Below are 20,307 nucleotides of genomic sequence, written 5' to 3'. Positions count from 1 at the left end.
AAGGGAGAAAATTAGCATCTTGATTCCCTCATGTTAGCCCCAAGGGATTTAAAACAGAGAAGATGCAATCTCTTGCTAAGACAATTTATGCTGATTAATTGGCATATGCTGGGTTGCACAGGACTTATCCAACTCTGGCTGTCTATTAAGAGGGAGTTGAAATCACACATCAGATTAGATCAGGGAGCTGGGAGTCTGAAGGTGAAGGCTAGATCAAAAGCATCAAGAAATAACTCACTGAGAAGACAACAGCTGAAACGGACTAGTAACAGACACAGAATAGCTATTCCCACATCAGCAAAGGCACTGGGGCTGTGGGGTATTTTCAATGTTGTATTCTGCATTAAGTTACCAATATTCCATGCATGCAATAATTTATGTTTACATGACCTCTATGAGGTGTCCCATCCCATATCAAGAAATTAACTTCATTTTTAATGGAGAGGAAATGGCCACTAAAGAAGCCAGAGGAAGACTCTTTTACAGCTCCCTCAACATACCTGAATGGATTCCTGCTCTTATCTTAAGGAGGGTGTTGGGCTTGTGTGGGATCTTAAAAGTCTTGCAGACATCCAGAAGGTCTAAAGCCATGCTTGCAATCTCACCGGCATGAAGGATCCCATTCTCTCTGGGTACCCCTGACACCACCATATCTTAACACAACAATGCAACTGTGTTAGTCTTCGGCATTACACACAGATTTACCACAGGATGCTGGCTAAAATTTTTTTTATAAAAAAACCAAAAACAAAACCAAACCCAAACAAAACCAAACAAAAGCCAAACAAAAGAGCTCTACTCCTTCATATCCTGGGGCACAGTTGTGCCTCCTGAGTAGAGAAAGCCAGAAACAAAAGAAGGCTAAGGCAATAGCCTATGGGTGTAATTACCCTAGCTGTGAAAAATGTTGGATTTCCTTCTTACTTTTATGCAAGATTTATCCCTCCAACCCTTTCTTTCTTTCTCCCTCCTTCCCTCTCTCCCTTCACTGAGAATGCTTGAAGTGGGACAGGTAATGGAAGTGTGGCTGTTCAGTACCTTTTGTCTTTGGGCAGATATTAAAAAAAGAGAAAATAACTCCAACTAGATATTGTCCTATGCATACTGTACTATACTTTCAACACTGATGATGGGCTCTGGGGGTTCCAGGGTGCTGAGCCAGGGGACCAGGATTGTGAGAATGATAAATTCCCACTAAGCCCTGAACTTACGTGGGATTTGCTGCTCCAGCTGGATTCCTGTGTCTATGAGGCCTGATGGTGTTTATCCAATAGCACTCAAAAGAGCTGGCTGAAATCATTGTGAGACCTCTCTCAATGATTTGAGTGGTCTTGGAAATCTGGAGAGGTCCCAGTTGACTGGAAGCTGGAAAAAGTTGTTCAAATTTTCCAGAAGGGCAAGAAGGATGACCCTGGAAACTACAGACCTGTCAAGGTCACTTCAGTGATAGGTAAAATAATGGAGAGAATTATTCTGGGACTTTTTGAAAAACACCTGAAGGACAACAGAGTCATTGATCACAGCCATAATAGTTCTTCAAGATCTTCATAAATGACTTTGATGCAGGACTGAAATGTCTGTTAAGAAAGTTTGGTGAAGACACTAAATTGCCTCAAAGGCAGAAAGGCCCTGCAGAGAGACCTTGACAAATCAGAGGGTTGGGCAGTCACCAACTGCATGATGTTTAACATCTGCTTTTGGGACAGGGCAACCCTGGATGTATGTACGGACTTGGGAACAAGACACTGGAGACCAGCCCTGTGGAAGGGCGCCTTGTGCTCCTGGTCAGTGATAAGTGGAATATGAGTCAGGAGTGTGGCCTGGTGGCCAGGAGGGCCAACCATGTCCTGAGGTCCATCAGGGACAGCATTGCCAGCAGGTCAAGGGAAGTGATTATCCTGCTCTGTTCTGTGCTTGTGTGGCCTTATTTTGAGTCCTGTGTGAAGTATTGGGCACCACAATATAAGAAAGATATAAAGTTACTAGAAAGCATCCAAAGGAGGGCTACTAAGATGATGAAAGGCCTAGAGGGGCATCCATATGAGGATTGAATGAGGTCACTTGCCTTGTTCAGCCTGGAGAAGAGGAGACTGAGGGGAGACCTCATAGCACTCTAGAGCTTCCCCACAAGGGGAAGCGGAGGGGCTGGCACCAGTCTCTTCTCTGGTGACCAGTGACATGACTCAAGGGAATGGCATGAAGCTGTGTCAGAGAAGCTTTTGTTTGAATATTAGAAAACGTTCATCACCCAGAGGGTGGTTAAGGACTGGAACAGGCACTCCAGGGAAGTGGTCATGGCACCAAGTCTGCCAGAATTCAAGAAGGGTTTGGACAATGCCCTCAGGTACATGGCATGATTCTTCGCGCTGACCTGTGCAGGGCCAGGAGTGGTACTTGATGATCCTTGTGAATGCCTTCCAGCTCAGGATATTCCACGATTCTATGACTCTTTGACTGTTTGAATCCATGCATAGGACAAGAAACGGGTCTCTTCAGGATCTCTTGGGTGCATTTGTTCAGGAATTTTATTTTCAAGGATGTGCTCAACCTTGCCACAGAAAGAGAAAAGTGGGGTTTTTTTCCACATCTCTTATAGGACTTCCTGTCTGTCTCCTCCAAAAGTCCTGCTATATTCTGTTAGATTTTTGATGGAACTCAATTTTAATGCTAGTCAATCCTCAGCAGATTTCCATGGTAGCAATTATTAACATGTTTTCCTAAAAATCCAAAGAGAAGAGGCAGTTGACCCCCTACAGAGCATTAGGAGAAAGAAGGTTGTCATGGTCTTTGCAAAAAATACAGCTTCTCTATGATCCCATGTAGAAGATAAATTTTTCAGTTATGTTCCTGTGAAACAGAAGTTGCCAAGTGGGATTAATCTGCTGCCAAGGTTTAAAGTCAGACCTTACAGATCATAGAAGCCAAATAAACAGTAGTGGTATTTTACTCAATTCATTTGTCCCAAACATAACACTCATCACTTGTAGAAATGATCCAGGGTATGCAGGAAAATGTTCCTAAAATTTGCTAGGGCTCAGATAGGACTTATCTTCTAATTGGTTTATGTGGTCTTCCCAGTGGTAACAAACTTTCCAAACCTCCTTCATCTGTTCTTCCTTGTCATTAAATCAGTCTCTATCCTGATGCCCCATGCCCCATCATTGTCCACAGCTCAAGGAACTTACAGGCATCTCCTATTGTCTCCACCTTATAGACATCATAGTTATCTATGATTTCATCAAAAGTGGTATAAAGCTTGTTCAAGAGATCTACCACTTGGTACGGTGTGCTGCTGCTAGACAGTTGAGTGAAGCCAACAATGTCACTGTTAAAACATAACAGAAAGAACAAACTTTTTGACTGTCTTAACCATTGCAGATTGGTAATCGTTAACACAGTAATAATTTCTCAGTGGAATTACCTGAACCTTCTCTTTTTCAGTATTTCTTTCACTAAGGATCTTATGGAATAGTTCTGTCTTAATTTATTTAAATTGACAGCAGACTCCTTCCATTTAAAAGGACAGACTGACCTAAGTATTTTTGTTTCCCAGTGTAGAAAACCATTTTTACAGGTAGACTTTAATCTGTGACAGACTCAGTAGGCTTCAACTGTGGGTTATGTACAAACAGAAAAATGGAACTTGATATCTGTTCCTTTATGACAAGTAATGACATATCATTTATATGTTGTTTTATGCACACGTAAGAAATTAAAACTGCAAAATCACACGGATTCTAAGGATAGACAGGTTTCCTTTACACAGCTTTACTTAGGCCTATCTTATGTAACATACATGCATGCATGTGTAGCACATGTAAAGTGATGTGCTGCTGTGTGTTTTATTTAAGTAATTGTAATGAAAAATGGAGAGGTGTGAAAATTTTGAAAGGCACTCTTTTGCAGAGGCACCAGGTACAATAGATGGCAGTTTAGATAGGAATTCTGTACTTGGTGAGAAGCTTCACCTCCCCTAGAAGCCTATAAGTTTCTTCATTAGTAGTCAATTCTAGTCATCTTGCATCTTTGTTTACCTGAAAAAGATGGTGGCACTTAAGTAACTTTGAGCTTGTGCAGGTTTTCCCTGCCTGAGATCGTCTGCTACTTGTTTCGGTAACATACCTGTCATAAAAAGTAGAGTGTTGTTACTCTTTTGACATGGATAAAAGCATACATTAAGCATAACGTGTTTGTTTAAAGGTACAAGCAATGATAATAAATGCAAAATATTATAAAGGTGAAAACAGACTTTGGCACCAAACTCTGCTCTGCTGTAATGTGATAATTCACTGTATATCTCACTGATAACATGTCCAGATTTTTCAGATGGTCCATAACTTTTAGTTCAAACAACCCACTATCTATACATTCCAAGGAAGCCTAAGTTTGGATTATAATAGAGTGACTTGGGATTTTACTAATTCCGTTTTTGTCAAATCTTTGCTAGCGCTTTCTACCCGTGTTAGGTTTGTTTATTATCCCTTGTCTGGTTTGTTTTTTTGTTTTAATCTTCTTTATTTCTCCTGTCTTGCACTTTCACATCCTTTTCTTTTTTTCTCTTCTACGTGTTATTCCTATTCTTTTATGCCTTTTTTTCTTGCAGAATTCCAGAAGACACACTGTCACCAAAAGTAACTTCGGTTCAACTGGAATCCCCCAACATTTATAACTATACAGAATGTCTGCCAAGCAAATTCAAAGTCAGAGCAATTTGGACACTGGGGTCGTAGCTCTCAGATGAGTGTACTGTTTACTAGAAGGAAAATATAGAAAGTAGCTAAATATATTTCCAGCTTTGCAAGGAACGAGCATATTCATTACTAACTAAATGTTATCGGTTAAATAATCACCTATCAAAGGGTTTCTGTTTGCAATTAGACAGCTCAAATAAAAGTATAATTGAGAAGAATGTCCAGTATTTTTGCTTTTTAACTTACTATACAACAGACGATCAGTCTTCTGTTTTTCATGCATTAAATCCTGGGTTCTCTCAGAAACCAGTATTTCCAGATGTTTATTATATTTCTCCATCTAAATAACACAGAGAATCACATAAAATAATATTTTTACCAAAATAGATTCACAGTTGGATAGGATTTAAGCATTTGAATGATTCTGCTTTGCAAACTTTCAGATAAGGAAAAGCTCAGTTCTAAGATACCTAACTTTTTTACAAAATCCAAAGATAAGATTTCTCCCTAGGCAAATTTATGAATCCAGATTTGAGATTACTGTTTACACATAAGAGGACAGAAACCAATTTCAGGCTTTTCAAAGTTCATGTAAACTTTAGGGGTCAAATCCAATGCAGAGACCAAGCTGCAGGCATGGATTAAAATCTCACCAAAACAAAAGATATCTAAGTCTCAGTCTTTTGTCAAAAGCTCACAATACTCTTTTGTAAACATTGGAGGTGACCATGTTCATAATTCACTAGTATTTGTAAACACTGGGGTAATCATTGGGGGGAGGAGTGCCAAGAAGATGGAGCCAGACTCTTCTTGTTTATGTCAAGACAAGAAGCAATGGGCAGAAACTGATACACAGGAAGTTCCACCTGAATATGAGGAAAAACTTCTTTACTCTGTGCGTGACTGCGCACTGGAACAGATTGCCCAGTGAGGTTGTGAGGTCTCCCTCACTGGAGATACTCAGGAACCATCTGGATGCAATCCTATGCCATGTGCTCTAGATGACACTACTTGAGCAGGGAGGTTGGACCAGATAACCCACTGTGGTCCACTGATGATCCCCTTCCAGGCTGGCTGATTCTGTAATTTTGTGATTCTGTAAACTATTTTGCTATGCTATTTTATGCTTTGCTTATTTTTGTATCCTTCCTCTGTGTGAGGAAACATGCTGTGGAAGCAAGAATCTCCTTTCTCTGCTGATGGGCTTTGAGATAGTCTGCTCAAAACGCAGCTGTAAACATACTATTTGTGGCATGCAGGGTTTATATACCCCTGGTACTGTAAGACTAAGCCATGGGAAAACTGGAATATAGTTTCCTGTGAGTGCATTAAAAACTAAACCACATTTGACTGAAGAAAAGTGTTCAGCCCGAAAGAAGTTGAGAAAGTTAAGAAAAAAAAAGGCAGAAATAGAATAAGAAGGAAAGCTGCATTTCAAGTAGAACTGCAACTACCATCAGCCCACCAGAGGTGAACAAATAACTGGATTTTCTCACCAACAAGGGTGAGACCCAAAGGATAGAGGTGAAAGTTATTGCAAGTGAGCAGATTAACTTGGATTGGAATAAAAAACTAAATTTACCAGAGTCATCATCATGTCAACAGGGCTAACTTTATTAGGATTCATCTTGTACAACATTTTCTTGACTTGTTCAAATGTAGGCCTTTGGGATGGATTATTTTTTCTTTTTCTCACCAACAAGGGTGAGACCCAAAGGATAGAGGTGAAAGTTATTGCAAGTGAGCAGATTAACTTGGATTGGAATAAAAAACTAAATTTACCAGAGTCATCATCATGTCAACAGGGCTAACTTTATTAGGATTCATCTTGTACAACATTTTCTTGACTTGTTCAAATGTAGGCCTTTGGGATGGATTATTTTTTCTGCACCTTCTGATTCAGAAGGGAATAGAGAGTGAGAAAAGCAAACAGTTTTCTATCATTTCAAAAACAGGCAGTGTTTTAAATTAATGCTATTATTTTCTTAGTGCAAACTGGTCATGTGAAGCCCTATCTGCAACTTATGAAAAGTGGCAGAGCTACACTGAGGTCCCTGGAGTTCCACAGTTTTTGATGAATGAAGGATGCTGCTTCATGAAAATGCTGCTGCGGGAAGCCATGAAGTAGATACATATGTTACTTCTTCTGAACACTGTTTAAGCTCGTCTTGTGCTTTAAGACAGTGGTATGCTATTGGAGTCACATACTGTTTTCTGAGGACTTGTCTGTACATGAAATTTCCAAAAGATTAAAAACTCAACTACTCCTCTAAGAATGTTAACTCCTGACTAAAGTTTGGTGCTGGTAATGAGAAGTTTATTACACTTAGGTTGCTGCAAACTCATAAAGTTTAATTATATTGCTCTTAAACTGAAATAGATGCTGCAATCTTGTTATGATTTAATTGAACTGGGAGAGAGTGTACTTTATGAGACAGTTTGAGGCTATTGCACATAGACCTGTTGCATGAGAATCAAACCAAACTCATACTTTTCCTGAGACAAAGACTTTATTATTTGGAAGCCCTTTGCCAGCAAGCTAAATAGATATTACTAACGTAAGATATGTATGGAATTCAACACTTCATAATAAAATGAAAAAGAACAAAATTCAATGATTGAGTGTTAAAAACATACTCTATTACACTGACAATTTGAGGGGACAACTGAATCATTGTCACAATGAAAGGTTTTTTATTAAATCATTTCATTGTGCCTTGTTTGAGGTGTACTTCTTGATATATGGGATATTTACATTCATCAAAGGTAATAGTGCCATAGAACACCTGTGTCATGTCTTAAATTCACTTCAATAAAGAACTTCTGTACACAGTACTGTATCTTACTCACTTCTATGTAATCTGTGGGACATGGGCAAGAATTCTCAGCCTTTCCTGAAATTAATTCTGCCAAAGGTGGACACCAGGAATATTCAGCTGCATGCACATCATCTTTCTAGACAAAAGGGAATTAAATAAGGTTGGAACAAGAGGTATAGTTTTTATACCAGCCATTCAAAATATATTACTATTATCATCACTACCTTTATAACATCTTCTCCATCAGTTCCAGGTCAGCTTTTTTGCATAAGAGTACAAGGGAAAAAATAAAATAAAAAAGGATAGAAAAGCAAATATAACTCAGTCTAAATTGGGTCACCTTGTTTGAAATCTTTTTCATGGCTGAAAGGCTTTAATCTTTTGTGTTTATGAGAGAAACAACATTTGAAACAAATGAACACCTGGCAAGAAAACGGGAAACGTTTAAGAAACCACAAGGCCTACACTGCTCTACTATCACAAACTGTCAGAAATGGAAAAATGGTAGTTTCAGGTCTTCATTGTTAGAATTCTTGTGAAGCAAATTATTTCAGACAGAAAATGGTTACAATCCAGACCATCTGATTTCAATTTCAAAGCGCATCTTTTTGTGTGTGTTTGCCATATATCACTGATCTTGAGACACATGCAAAATAGACATTTTCCTTATGGAGAGAGCAAGATTCTACTAAAACGACCTGTGCATGGCAGGAAGGAACAACAGGTGCAAAGGGAAGATGTTAGGACATACATTCCCTCTGCACCTCCCCTGCTATTAAGCCTCACAGAAGTAATCAAAAGACAGTTTTATCACACGCCCTCCTTCAAAGTTCTGAAGGGAAGACCAGCAGATGCATGAGGAAACCCTAACTACAAGTTCCACGGGAACTTGCACCCATAAAATCACAAGGAAAATGCATGCTCAAAAAGTAACTCAGAGGTGCAGTTACTCAGAGTTTGGCAGCAGAAACAGAATCAAAGTTGTCATGCAAACTTCAAAGTCAGTTAATCTTTACTTACTGGCATAGGGTCACATCTTGTGGCAATATCTAGTAAAATGATGGCATAACTGCAGAATAAAAGCAAAGCAAAATCCTAATGAAATAACAGTTAATGGAGTCAGTGAAATATTTCCATGATTTCTTATCCTTCTCCATCCTATGACTGAAAGCCCAGTATTCCAGAAGCAAGGACAGCAATATTGCTGCTATCTGTTACTATGTTGTGTTTTCAGAAATCAGTTACTGAACATTTTATACTATTATTCGCTCACAATTACCAGGCACAGAGATGAAGCATTTGAGTTTGATGTACAGCAAAGCAATTTTCTCTGGAAAAGTAATAGAATCCAGAGGGGATATGTGCAGGGATATATACATGATACCTACCAATTAAACAAGACTGATTTAGGCTCCACTTAAGGGGCAGGAGCAGGTTCATCAGGATGATCAGTTGGAGGATTGGCTTATTTTCAGCATAGATCACTGTCCTGGAAAATCTCCATGAAGTCAATGATGACACACTGTGTTCAGAGTAGATATTTTACAGCAAGCATTTCTGCTTGTTCCTTCTGAATTATATTTTTATTATCATAATCTTCCTCAGTTGAACCAAGGTCAAACATATTCATCAAAGTGAAGAATGGAAAAAGATAGACTAACAACTGAGTGTTCAGTTTCCTTTTTGAACTCACTAGAGCTCTTTTAGAACAGTGATCTTCATGAAGCGAGCACCTCCTCCAGTCAGCCAGCCTGATAAAGATCTTGTCTCTTTATTTGTTGAAACTGTGTAATAATTAACTCTCTGCATGCATCTCTGCTTAGTAACATTTGGAGAATATTGGTTTGCAATCTGTTGCATTGCTAATGGTTGCTCTGTTCTGTAAGACATTCTGGCTGTATAAGGGGGATATGTCTATCTATCTTTCAGTCCACTTGTGGACCACCACTGGCAGATAAAATAATGCATATAACCCATGCTGAAAAATTTAGAAATTAATATGATGAGATTTCTATGTTAATTTTGGGGTGATCTAGTAGTAGAAAGCAATATCAATTCTGGTGAGACAGCAAAGCTGAAACAAATTTTAAAGGAGAGTAATTAGATGACAATAACTCTGATAAAGCAGTGTTGATTTAATTCAGCTTCAGCAGCACTTCTAAAAAAAGTCCTAACATAGGGAATAGTGAGATGCACATAATGATACAAATCAAGAGAAGCCGATCTAGGAGAACCTGTGACTGGGAGCAGTCTCTTCAGCTCAAAACAGGAGCTGCTTTCATGCTCCTGTTCTCATTTCCATTTTAGCTTTCCCGTCTGACCAACACTTTACCTGGAAAACTTTAAAAGCAAGTGATTCATCTTTAAGAGCACCCTAAATTACAAGTCACACTCCTGCAGTTTATACTGATATTTTATTTGGGCCATACCTTCAGGAATATAAATATAATTTTTTCACAGATGTAAACTGAGGATTTCAAGACTGAGTCACTTCTCCTTGGCCAGGGAGCCCACATACATGTATTAGGAAGGCTTAGCCCTGTTTATATCATCAAATACAAAATTTGTTAAAATGCAGATTCTGCATAATAGCCCAGATAAGATGACAACTCTTTTAATGCTACAGGATACATCTCTACCTTCCCTGTCTGTGTGTTGCTCTTCTGCTTCTGATTTTATCTCTTACTATTGTATACCTTTTTTTTTTTTTTTAGAAAGGAGTAAGTACAGTACCACAAAAGAAGACCTGGATTTTGCAGGCACACAAATTGACAGCAATATAGATTCGGGGACCATTCATTGATTCATTTAAAAAGTTCATTGTAGTCACATATGATATGAGCAGATCAAATCTTAGGACTATTTTAAGGAGAACCCTTGCCTCCAGGAGGCTAAGTTGCCTGCAAAGTCCAGTAATAATATCTGTCCTAAACAGGAGCAAAGTGAGAACAGACAAGCCAAGGAAACATTTTCTGGGATGCATTTTGTCTGTGTGGCAATGATAAACTGGAATGTATAAGACAATCCTAAAATTATTGTTTACTTGGAGCACAGTACTTTCTAAGACCACTCCATATTGAAAAAGTAGAGGTTGACACAGGACAAATGACAGTAGCCAGAAATACCAACACAATCACAAACTACCTCTAGCTGGGCTATCTTGAAGCAAATTCTAAGGACATATTAAAGCCTGTAGATACAAATACTATTGAGACCTCAAATTCTTGCTTAGGTAATCTGATTCAATGGATTAAAATTAAGTTCTAGCACATTGAAAACACATAGATTTGTTTACAGTTGTAATCCCACTTATCTGAAAAGTGGTTGGAGAGAAGCTAAACCTGATAGCCAAATAAACCATTGCAAAGTGATCTTCTAGAAAGGCTCCAAGGGATGGAGCTATTCACTAGTGCATCCCTTTCTTTTTCTTACCTTTCTTTTTTCTCTGTAAACCAAATATTGTCACTGTATATATACAGCAAAATAATGTATTGACATTAATTACGGAATTGTAGGATGCATATGTGCATTATGATGTCCTGGAATACTGATGCTATTAACTTTTAAGATATTGCCATTATTGAAAAATAATTACCTTTTATTAAGAAACAGCAACAGGGAGAAACAGGATAACTAGCTAATAGCAGAGCTTTATGCCTTTTTATCTACCAGTCTAGAGTGATTCTTTATAAATCATTTGGCAACCTCTGCATTTACAGAGTGCCAGTAAATACAGTATTTGGTTATCTACCTTGAAAAACAAGATCCTGTGATATCTATGCTGTTCTGTATTCCAGGATCAATCCTTTTAAAAATGCAATCAAACATATACCCGTAGTGACTATAGAATTACACTGAGTCTAATTGTTATTAAAGAATAGTCAAGATGAGATTATGAAGTGTGAGATCAGGAAAATTTAACTACCTGTAGACATCTGTCATAGAATTGGGTTCAAAGTCTGAAAGGGAATGTATTTCAGGAGCTGTATAAATCTGTGCCCAAAGCTGCTGGTATGAGCTTGATTCCTTAGGAGAATCTTCTTTTCTGTATGACTGCAAACCATAATCTAACATGAAAGAAAACGGGAAGCAAACGATTCAGTGCTTTTAGTAATACATTAGTAGACAGTAATACAAGTAGTCTAAAAGAATTAATTTTCAGTATTTTAAATACACATCTTAGTCTAGAAATAGTGTTTTGAATGGTCTTGGCTCACAAAACAATTGCAAATATAGCAACTGGAAAACAATTATTTGAGCAAGACTGCATATAACCCCTTCCAATCAGAATTATTTTATGATTTTATCAAATTATATTCAGATAATAGGCTACCTCAGTGCAAGAGTTAACATGTAAATGGAGGTTTCTACTTTGTCCCTTGATCCTTGTCTCTGGTAGCAGGTTGCCAACATAATTACTAGTTAGATAGACTAATGACTGAAAATTAGATGGTGAGTCTTACTGCACACCACTAGCATCTGAACAAAGGCAGCACAGATATGAAACATCTTTCCATCTATACTTGTAACCTAACATAGAAGAGTTCTCAGCATGTGACTCAGAATCAGGGAGGAGGAAGAAAACATCTGATTTCAGTTTTCTTTCTTACGTAAATTGCACTCTGGTGAGTGTACGGGAAGGTTGGATGCGGATGTCTGTTTTTGTCTGGAGTGGCCTCTAATTAAGATAGGCCTACAGATTAATTTTTTATGTTTGAGGCAATTTTTCAAATAGCTCACACATTAGTTATTTGTGAGGGTTTTTTTGACATTATCACATCCAGATAAACTGTGAAAATTTTAAATCTCTACAGTGATACCATATAACTTCTGAACAATTTCACATAGATCCTACTTAACTGAAAGGAGCTATGCTAAGGTGATGCTGTTGATGTAATCCAACTGTATCTGATTTTTATGCTTTTCTCCAGAACTGGCTCTAAACAGAGCAGGCAGCTCTGAAGGCAGCAGGATACCAAATGAGTTGGAGAAGTAGGCCTGGTCCTACTTCTGTGTAGAAGCCTTAGTCATAGGATGTACCACTGAAAAACAAATATGTTGCTGCTGCCTTTAGGATGGCTATGGGTTAGAGAGTGTGATAACTGCTTTGGGGAGGAAGTCAAGGAGATGATCATGGCCTTCACTCCCTTTGGCAGCTGCACTCTCCAGTGGTTCTCCTGTTCCCACAAGCTGTCTTCCTGTACCAGGAGCAGACCTGACGTGTCGCTCTGTGAGCAAATACAATTCAGTTCTGTGTACAGGACTCAAAAGCTCAGGGTTGAGTCTGCCTATCTCCATGAAACTATCTTGTGTTTACCAATCAGTCAGCATTATTACATGTTTGTACAGCACTGTCCATGGTTCAGGTTTTCTCTCTGCACCAAAACTGAGAATGAGGCAGAGTTTCTGCTCAGACTGAAATTGACAGACTCCCTCATTTGTGGGATCTGATGTGTGCACCAGTGACACATATTAAATGACTTGACTTGATAATATAGCATGAAATTTGCTTCAGCACAGAGCACTTCTAGTGAAGTACAGTAGCAATTCAACATGAAATGTCATGAAATCTATATACATTAGTGGGTTATCTGGACAGATTTTAATTTTTTTTTATTATCTTTTCTTTACCTGCAATTTTACAAACCCACCGGTCATCTATCACACAGTTATTAGACTTCAACCGTCCATGATACATTTTGTGGTGGTGAAGATAGGCCATTCCTTGTGCAATATCAGTAGCAAAAGAAAACCTGAAAGACAGAAATCAGTGAGCCAGTATTTCCACTAAACCTTCACTTAAGAGTGGCTCCAAAGCCTATTGAAGTTTACAGAAACCCTCCCTATAGCTTTCAATTTGTGTTCCCATGCTCATTTTACAAAAACAGTTAAAGTGGGTTGCTGACAGCCCTTAACTCCCACTCATTTGTCTGAGCCCACATGCCTTGAGCCTCTATTAAGGCAGTTGAGTTTCTTTGAGAATTTGCCAGGACCTTTGTGTCCTTGAGAGTGATTTCAAATGTTTACAAAAGAAACAGTTTTATTAACTTCCTCACTTTATTTGGATGGTTTCCTTCCTGAAAATGTTTTTCTTTGCTGAAGGCAAACATAAGGCAGAAGCAGAAGCAGCATGCCAAGAAGATCAAACTCAAAAAACAAAGTCATTGTTTTTTGAAAGCTTCTTGACAATGTGAGCTCATTTCCTGTATTGGTAAGTATAATCAAGCATTTGTAGGTTTGCTAACCATTTCATGAATATGTCTTCACAAACAAAGATGCAGTGATTTTTAGCTAAATAGGGATGCCCAAGATATTTGGGAACAAAATAAAGTTACATGGGGAAAAATGTTTGTAAAACAACTTTGCAGTGTAACTAGAGAAAGAGTTGAAAAGTCATTGGCTTAGCATGACGAGTACTAAATATATGATTCCTCAAAAAAACCCCAGAAGACAAGTTGGACTGGATATTTGAATTTGCTTGCTTTCTTTCTTCTTCATTCTTTCCATATCAGAGTACAGGCCTGTCTATCCAAACACTTTATCTAAAATTAATGTTTTGTCTTAAACAGCATATAGCATGGTTTCTGTGATTTAGCTTTTCAAAATTTTTTTTTTACCTGAAGCCCCAGTTCAAAGGAATGTCTTCATTGAGCAGAACATCACTCAGGCTGCCTTTGGGGCAGTACTCTGTGACAATGGCAACATTTGGAACTTCTATACAACCTCCAATGAATTTGCAGAGATTAGGATGGTCAAGTTCCCTGCGAAAACCAACAGAAATCACAGCACCACACTCTCATTCTTTTTGTAGGATAATTATAAAACCAAGTGCCTTGTCTCACAATGTAGAGAAAAAAATGTTCATAAGGAGGTTTTGACCCGTGTCAAAGCAAAGTGTGAAAGTAAGAAGACTATGAATTTACGGTCAAATTTGGAAAGATTTTAAACCCTAAAGAACCAATGTAAAAATAAAACAACATACACTTCTCAGATTTCACTTCTTACCTCACTTGCTTTACTTCTTTACGTATGGATTTAGACAGCACGAATGCCTTCTTCATTATTTTCTTTATGGCCACTGTTCTGCCATCACTGAAACAGAATAAAATGCTGTTCACCGAGTTTTAGGTCCACTTTATAAGCCCGCAATGCTATAAAAATGGACTGGATATATTTTCTGCAGCAGACAGCTTCATATTTCTAGAGATGAGGCACAGATTTTAAGCATGTCCGTATGTGGTTGCAAATCTGAATCTAAGACAGGTCTTGTTTCTATTGATAAAGGAAGCGTTAGTGATTATATTCAAGCAATCTTGATCTGTGGACAACATTTGAAATATGAGTGTTAGGGACAGTTGAGGCAGTTGGATGATGCACTAGCAGCAAAGAAAATGTCAGAGCTAGAGAAACAAATACAGTCACATCCCTTGTACGCATTACTTCTGTCTACTGTTTTGGAGATCCCTCAATGATATTTAACATGCCTTTGTTCTCGGGGGTAAGCATTCTTGGCAATGAAGCAGCTGACTTTGATAGATAGCAAAGCAGTTTTCCTTGTTAGAGTAAAACAATCCAATGGAGATATCTGCAGGAATTTCGGGGATGATCACCACATAAATAGAGAGTATGGGGTGTGGCGTATCAGTTGTAGGTGCTTCACCGATGAGACTGAATGCCCTGTTCGTACATTTTTCACTCTTGAGGAATGTTTTTGACCCTGAATCATCTGAGGAAGATCATGATGAAAATGTCACCATTTTACTACTGTAAAAGACTAATGATGGACACAATGTTTCATCAATGAAGTGGCTGGGATTTTCCAAAATCTATGCTGAAAAGACGGCTGCCCCCCCAGCCAATGATTCAAAGTAAGCTTCTTTTCCTGCAAAGCATAGATCCTGCCCTGTGTATCCAAACGATATATTATATTATAATTTTTTATGGGAAAAATTGCGTCTGGATTGCAGGATATGGTTATAGTGTTTGCCCATAGAGTTACATGATGTGCATCTTTATAATGTGATCCAGAGGTGAAACACTGTATCTTCGGTCATGTCAGCTGACTTAAAGACAAGATTTCTAATGTCCTACTGTATAGGATGATATTCTTTAGTGCAAAAAACCTAGCTGTGCTCTGTCTGCATTTTAGAAAAAGGGCTGCATAAAAGCCTGGGTTCCAAATACATCTAAATGGCAAGGGCCATTCATCAACAGGTGCAGGACATGTTATGCACCCACAGCCTTTTAACAAGTCCCTAAGAGAAAAGGAGAAATGACAACCATACCACAAGCCTGGCACATAAAAAATTCCACAGACAATATTTGGTACAGAAGCCAGATAATGATCTTAACATACCGCATTTGACCTAACGAGATAAATGCAAGCTTTTGCACTGCCTCCTAACAGTAAGGTGGAATGAACCAGAAATCCAAGTGAAACTATAATATAGGAGGTACTGCAGTAAATGTAATATATTGACTTACTATGTCCCAGTTTGGGTGAAGTTTTGTTTCCTGGATGTGTTGGCAGCTGCCGTGCAGGAGCTCAGAGCAGTGATACAGCTGACATTGGAGTCACTGGGTGCTGGGGGAGCAGTCATCATGCTTCCTGTTGCTGTCCAAATGATGCAATCTAAATGGGATGTGGGATGAGAAAAGGCACCTGAAGATACCTATTATTGCACAGGTGAAGGCTCCAGAGGCAAACAAATATAGGGAATTCTCCAAACCTTTGCATCTCGGCTACTCTTGTTAACATTTAAGACAGAAAGCCATTGCTTAGAATATGACTGCTGCATAAAAAGTAAAAAATTTCCAAAGGTGATTCACTGCCAGAGATCTTTTCACTTATCCTCAGGACTTTTTAATTTCTTTTTTTTTTAATTTCTCTGCTGTTGAGATGATTAGCCCTTGCTGCTACATAGGTGCTGAGGACAGGAGCCAGGGAAGAAAAGCAAGCCCTGTGCCATACTTTAACAAGTCTATTTGGAGCTCCTAGAAGACTGTAAAGTACAGGCATGTGGGAAGTGATTCTGACACCACAGAGAAGTCAGAGAAGAGCAACAATACAGTCAGATGAAAAACACCCAGTGATCTCAATGTATGCTTTTTAATGTCTGTTGACCAGCTCAAGGTAACAAAATGGACTTCAAAACAAATTTAATGAATTATGTATCATGTCTTCAATTAAAATCCAGATTTAGCCAATTAGTATCAGAATTCTGAGACCTCTCAACTCTCCCTGGTAAAAGTATCCAATAAAGTGTTGCTGAGATAACAAAATGGACTTCAAAACAAATTTAATGAATTATGTATCATGTCTTCAATTAAAATCCAGATTTAGCCAATTAGTATCAGAATTCTGAGACCTCTCAACTCTCCCTGGTAAAAGTATCCAATAAAGTGTTGCTGAGAAAGTTCAGCATCTCACAGTGAATCAGGACTGCCATGTTCCCACACCATAGTACTATCCATATGCAGTTCAAAATTGCATTGACATTTGAAACCTTTTCACAGCATTCCACCCAGATATTAGATATCCCTGAGACAGCTTTGAGAATAAGAATATAAGAATATAAGGATATAAATATATATATATTCATATATATGGTGCGATAGGGCAAAAAAATAAGTTATCTTCAAAAAATAAGTGTAGTTTTTCATAGTATGGGCTACATACCCTGGGTACAGCACTGATGATTTGTTTCCATTTAGATATGAGTAGCTCTGAACAGCTCTGTCCAGAGAAGACATACTCCTTGTTACCAAATCTCATAATATTATCAGTCGTCATTACTCTTCAGATGTTAATTATGACTCTTAGGTCTTAAACAGTATTGTTGCTTTGCAGGCTTCTCTCCAAGAAAACTATGTCTTTCTTCTTGAATTTTTCAAATTAATTTTTAATATGTTATTTTTTGATCATGTTTCTAATTTCCCTCAGTCTTTTTCTATTGTTTTTCCTCATGTGAGATATTGATGACATTTTCTAATTCACTATCAGCTGAAAATTTGCTTGTGTTACTTTTTGCTATATTGAAAGACACTTCCTGTTTTCACAAATCTGAACTGAAATTCAGTTTAGTTTATGCAATCAAATTAATTTCTGAGCCAAAATCTCTCCTTTACAGCAAGAAGGGTATCATACCAAAACTATACAGAAATTAATGTTCAAGTCTAAGGCTGAAAGTATCTCTACTATACATTATCACAAGAACATCTTGACATTTCTACTCGCGACACAATAACATGACACAGATAAAGCAGACATCTGCCTAGCAATTCCTCACAGAGATAGAAAGTGAGAGAGTGCACAGACCTACCAACATCAGCAGTTTTCTACAGATTTACCCATTCTGAGGGTCTAGATACTGTTTTACTTCTGAACACTAAATCAAGGAACAGCAAAGTAAATAATCTATACCTCTTTTAAGTGCAGCATGGTAAAGCATATAATAACATCTGAATTTATTCTTAACCTATTTAATTGGAACCAATTAAAACATAGTTTATATCCAGAAGATAAAATTAGAAAAAAACACCTCTGGTCACAATGAATTACTTTTTGCAGCAAGTCTGTCACAGATAGCATACACTGAGAGAAATTATATTTGTGTGATTTCAGGGCAACTTAGTGAGACCAATCATACAAAATGATACGTCCATTCAATCAATGGTAATTTATTTTGTCCAAGTCCAGAGGTTATCTGTTTATTTTGGGGTAGGCTTCCCTTTGTCAATTGACAAATCACCATAAATAAAAAGAAGAAAACTATTTAAAATAATTTTGACATCAAAGCTTCAATAAACAAAAGTATTAGTGATCAGCTCATAGAGGTTATAGGGATGAAACACTGCATGTGTTTTACAAACTGGTTCACCTTTTGTAAGATATGAAGCTGTACTTATAATTGAGATTATTTCTCAGAATTAATAAGGAAATACATCACATTATCAAAATGACAAGTTACTAACCTTTTTTGATGCAGGCAAAGTCTATAATCCAGCTTTCATCCCAAAGCATCTTTTGTTTCTGATATTGAAACCACTACAAAGATAAATCAAATTCATTTCTAATGTAGCCTTACTGTTTTTAAAGGAACTAAAGCAGAGATTATTTTTCTCTAATACCAAAGTTTATAAGCATCCAAACTAAATCTGATATTTAAGTATCCAACATATATTTTATGAGTAGCATTAGAACTGAAAGTATTAATAACAGGCTTAGAGGATGTGCTGGAAAAGAGCATATAGTAAATACATTAAAATCTGTACAGTCTATATTCTAGAAATAATTACATGTCATATTTTGCATTGGATACAAACTCTCCATTATTGTCAATACTTCTGCATTTACATCTCAGCCTGGACATCAGATGAGTGGTTTACATCATCTCATGTCATGGAAATGCCCTATGTTATGCAAGTACATAACAGGAACACACTACATCCCAACCCCAAGATATGGAGCTGTATGTCTTACATCCTGTAATAGAATTAGCCCATGATCTACAAATGAGGTGATATTATGTCAAATACTCTAGCTTAAAGAACATTAGGTAGGGATTCTGTGGCTATTTTTTAAAGAAAGCATTTATCTAATAGTTGATTTTATGCAGAACTGACACACAAAACTAATATAAAAAATGTAAACACATGCTTTCAAAAGTGCAGCAGATTAAATTTTGCAGGTGTTATGGCTACAGCCACTGCCAAAATGTCAAATCAAAGCAGGATTTTACCATCATTGCTCCATTTTCTATAGTGCAGAATGTAGTATGAAGAATTATGCATTCATTGAAATAGGTAACAAAAGCCTAGATAATACTCAAGGAACGTGGTATGGAGATTATGCCAATCTTTTCTATCTTGGTAACTTACCACTGATTAAAACTTTAAGAAAGAGAAGAAGCTGCTATTGCAGAAGTTATCAGGAATATGTACACAGAAATGCAAGAAGGAAAAATACAAACTCAAAACCTACAGAATGATAGCAAAAATAATAGGCAACTTTTGCTACAAGACCTTTAAATAGACTTATGCAAGGCCAAGAAACTCCACTGCTCCTTCTAAAATACAAATGCAAGTTACTTAAAACTGTCCGAACTTCTTGTCTGTCCAATTGTACATTTACATCAGGTGTTGTGGTTTTACTGGACTGTTACTACAAACTCATCATCACAGCTTCCTTCTGGATTATAAAAGCTCAAATAGTTTTTAATGGTGCTTCTGTTCCTAAGTCACAAAGCCAGACAGTGAGGCACAGAATAGAGGAAAAAGCACCTAATTGTGATTCAGGCCTCTTGTAGTACCTCAATTAGTGAATCATCAGCCCTCTCCTGCTCCTTCCCTTTCAGTGCAGTTGTCTACCTCAGATGTTCACTGTAACAAGATGGAAAGAGAATGAATCCCTGAGGAACGAGGATCCTATCGTTTCACAGGATTTATAGGTTGCACTGTAAATAAATTTTCTGTTATATATATATAGTTGATATAATAACTCTATAACTGCCATATTCACCTGCTAAACCTTTGTTATGAAATTTATAAATGTATTTTTTTCAAGATGCAGACACATAAGGAATGTAGATCCTCTTTCCCAGAAGCAATGTGAAGCAATAAGCCATAATAGCATGCTGTCTCCTCTTTATACAGACATTTTCATTCAAAGGCATCCAAAACTACTTCTCCAATATTTGTGCACTCCTCTCTCCTCATTTTTCCATCTGTTATAATAATTGGTAACTATTATGCAAAATTAATCGCTTTGAACTGAGCCAAGCCAGTTCAGTCACACT

General features: G+C 37.6%; 1 protein-coding gene across 1 annotated transcript in view; it reads right to left on the bottom strand.

Annotated features, from left to right (window-relative positions):
- The window catches only part of LOC103807038 (atrial natriuretic peptide receptor 1-like), a 33,482-nt gene that overhangs the window by 2,299 nt on the left and 10,876 nt on the right, over positions 1–20,307 (bottom strand). The window contains exons 8-20 of the mRNA XM_009079757.1: positions 18,485–18,557; positions 15,995–16,142; positions 14,516–14,602; positions 14,128–14,271; positions 13,142–13,263; positions 11,436–11,577; positions 8,527–8,579; positions 7,528–7,627; positions 6,474–6,585; positions 4,938–5,031; positions 4,035–4,122; positions 3,186–3,325; positions 501–653 (exon numbers count right to left, since the gene is read on the bottom strand). Of these exons, the coding sequence (XP_009078005.1) occupies positions 501–653; positions 3,186–3,325; positions 4,035–4,122; positions 4,938–5,031; positions 6,474–6,585; positions 7,528–7,627; positions 8,527–8,579; positions 11,436–11,577; positions 13,142–13,263; positions 14,128–14,271; positions 14,516–14,602; positions 15,995–16,142; positions 18,485–18,557 (1,456 nt within the window). The remainder of the gene's footprint in view (positions 1–500; positions 654–3,185; positions 3,326–4,034; positions 4,123–4,937; positions 5,032–6,473; positions 6,586–7,527; positions 7,628–8,526; positions 8,580–11,435; positions 11,578–13,141; positions 13,264–14,127; positions 14,272–14,515; positions 14,603–15,994; positions 16,143–18,484; positions 18,558–20,307) is intronic.

This window comes from Acanthisitta chloris, unplaced genomic scaffold (assembly GCF_000695815.1).
Source record: "Acanthisitta chloris isolate BGI_N310 unplaced genomic scaffold, ASM69581v1 scaffold11998, whole genome shotgun sequence".
In the NCBI taxonomy this organism is placed as follows: Eukaryota; Metazoa; Chordata; class Aves; order Passeriformes; family Acanthisittidae; genus Acanthisitta; species Acanthisitta chloris.
Note: the sequence above shows the minus strand (reverse complement) of the source record. Positions and strands in the feature narration are given on the sequence as shown.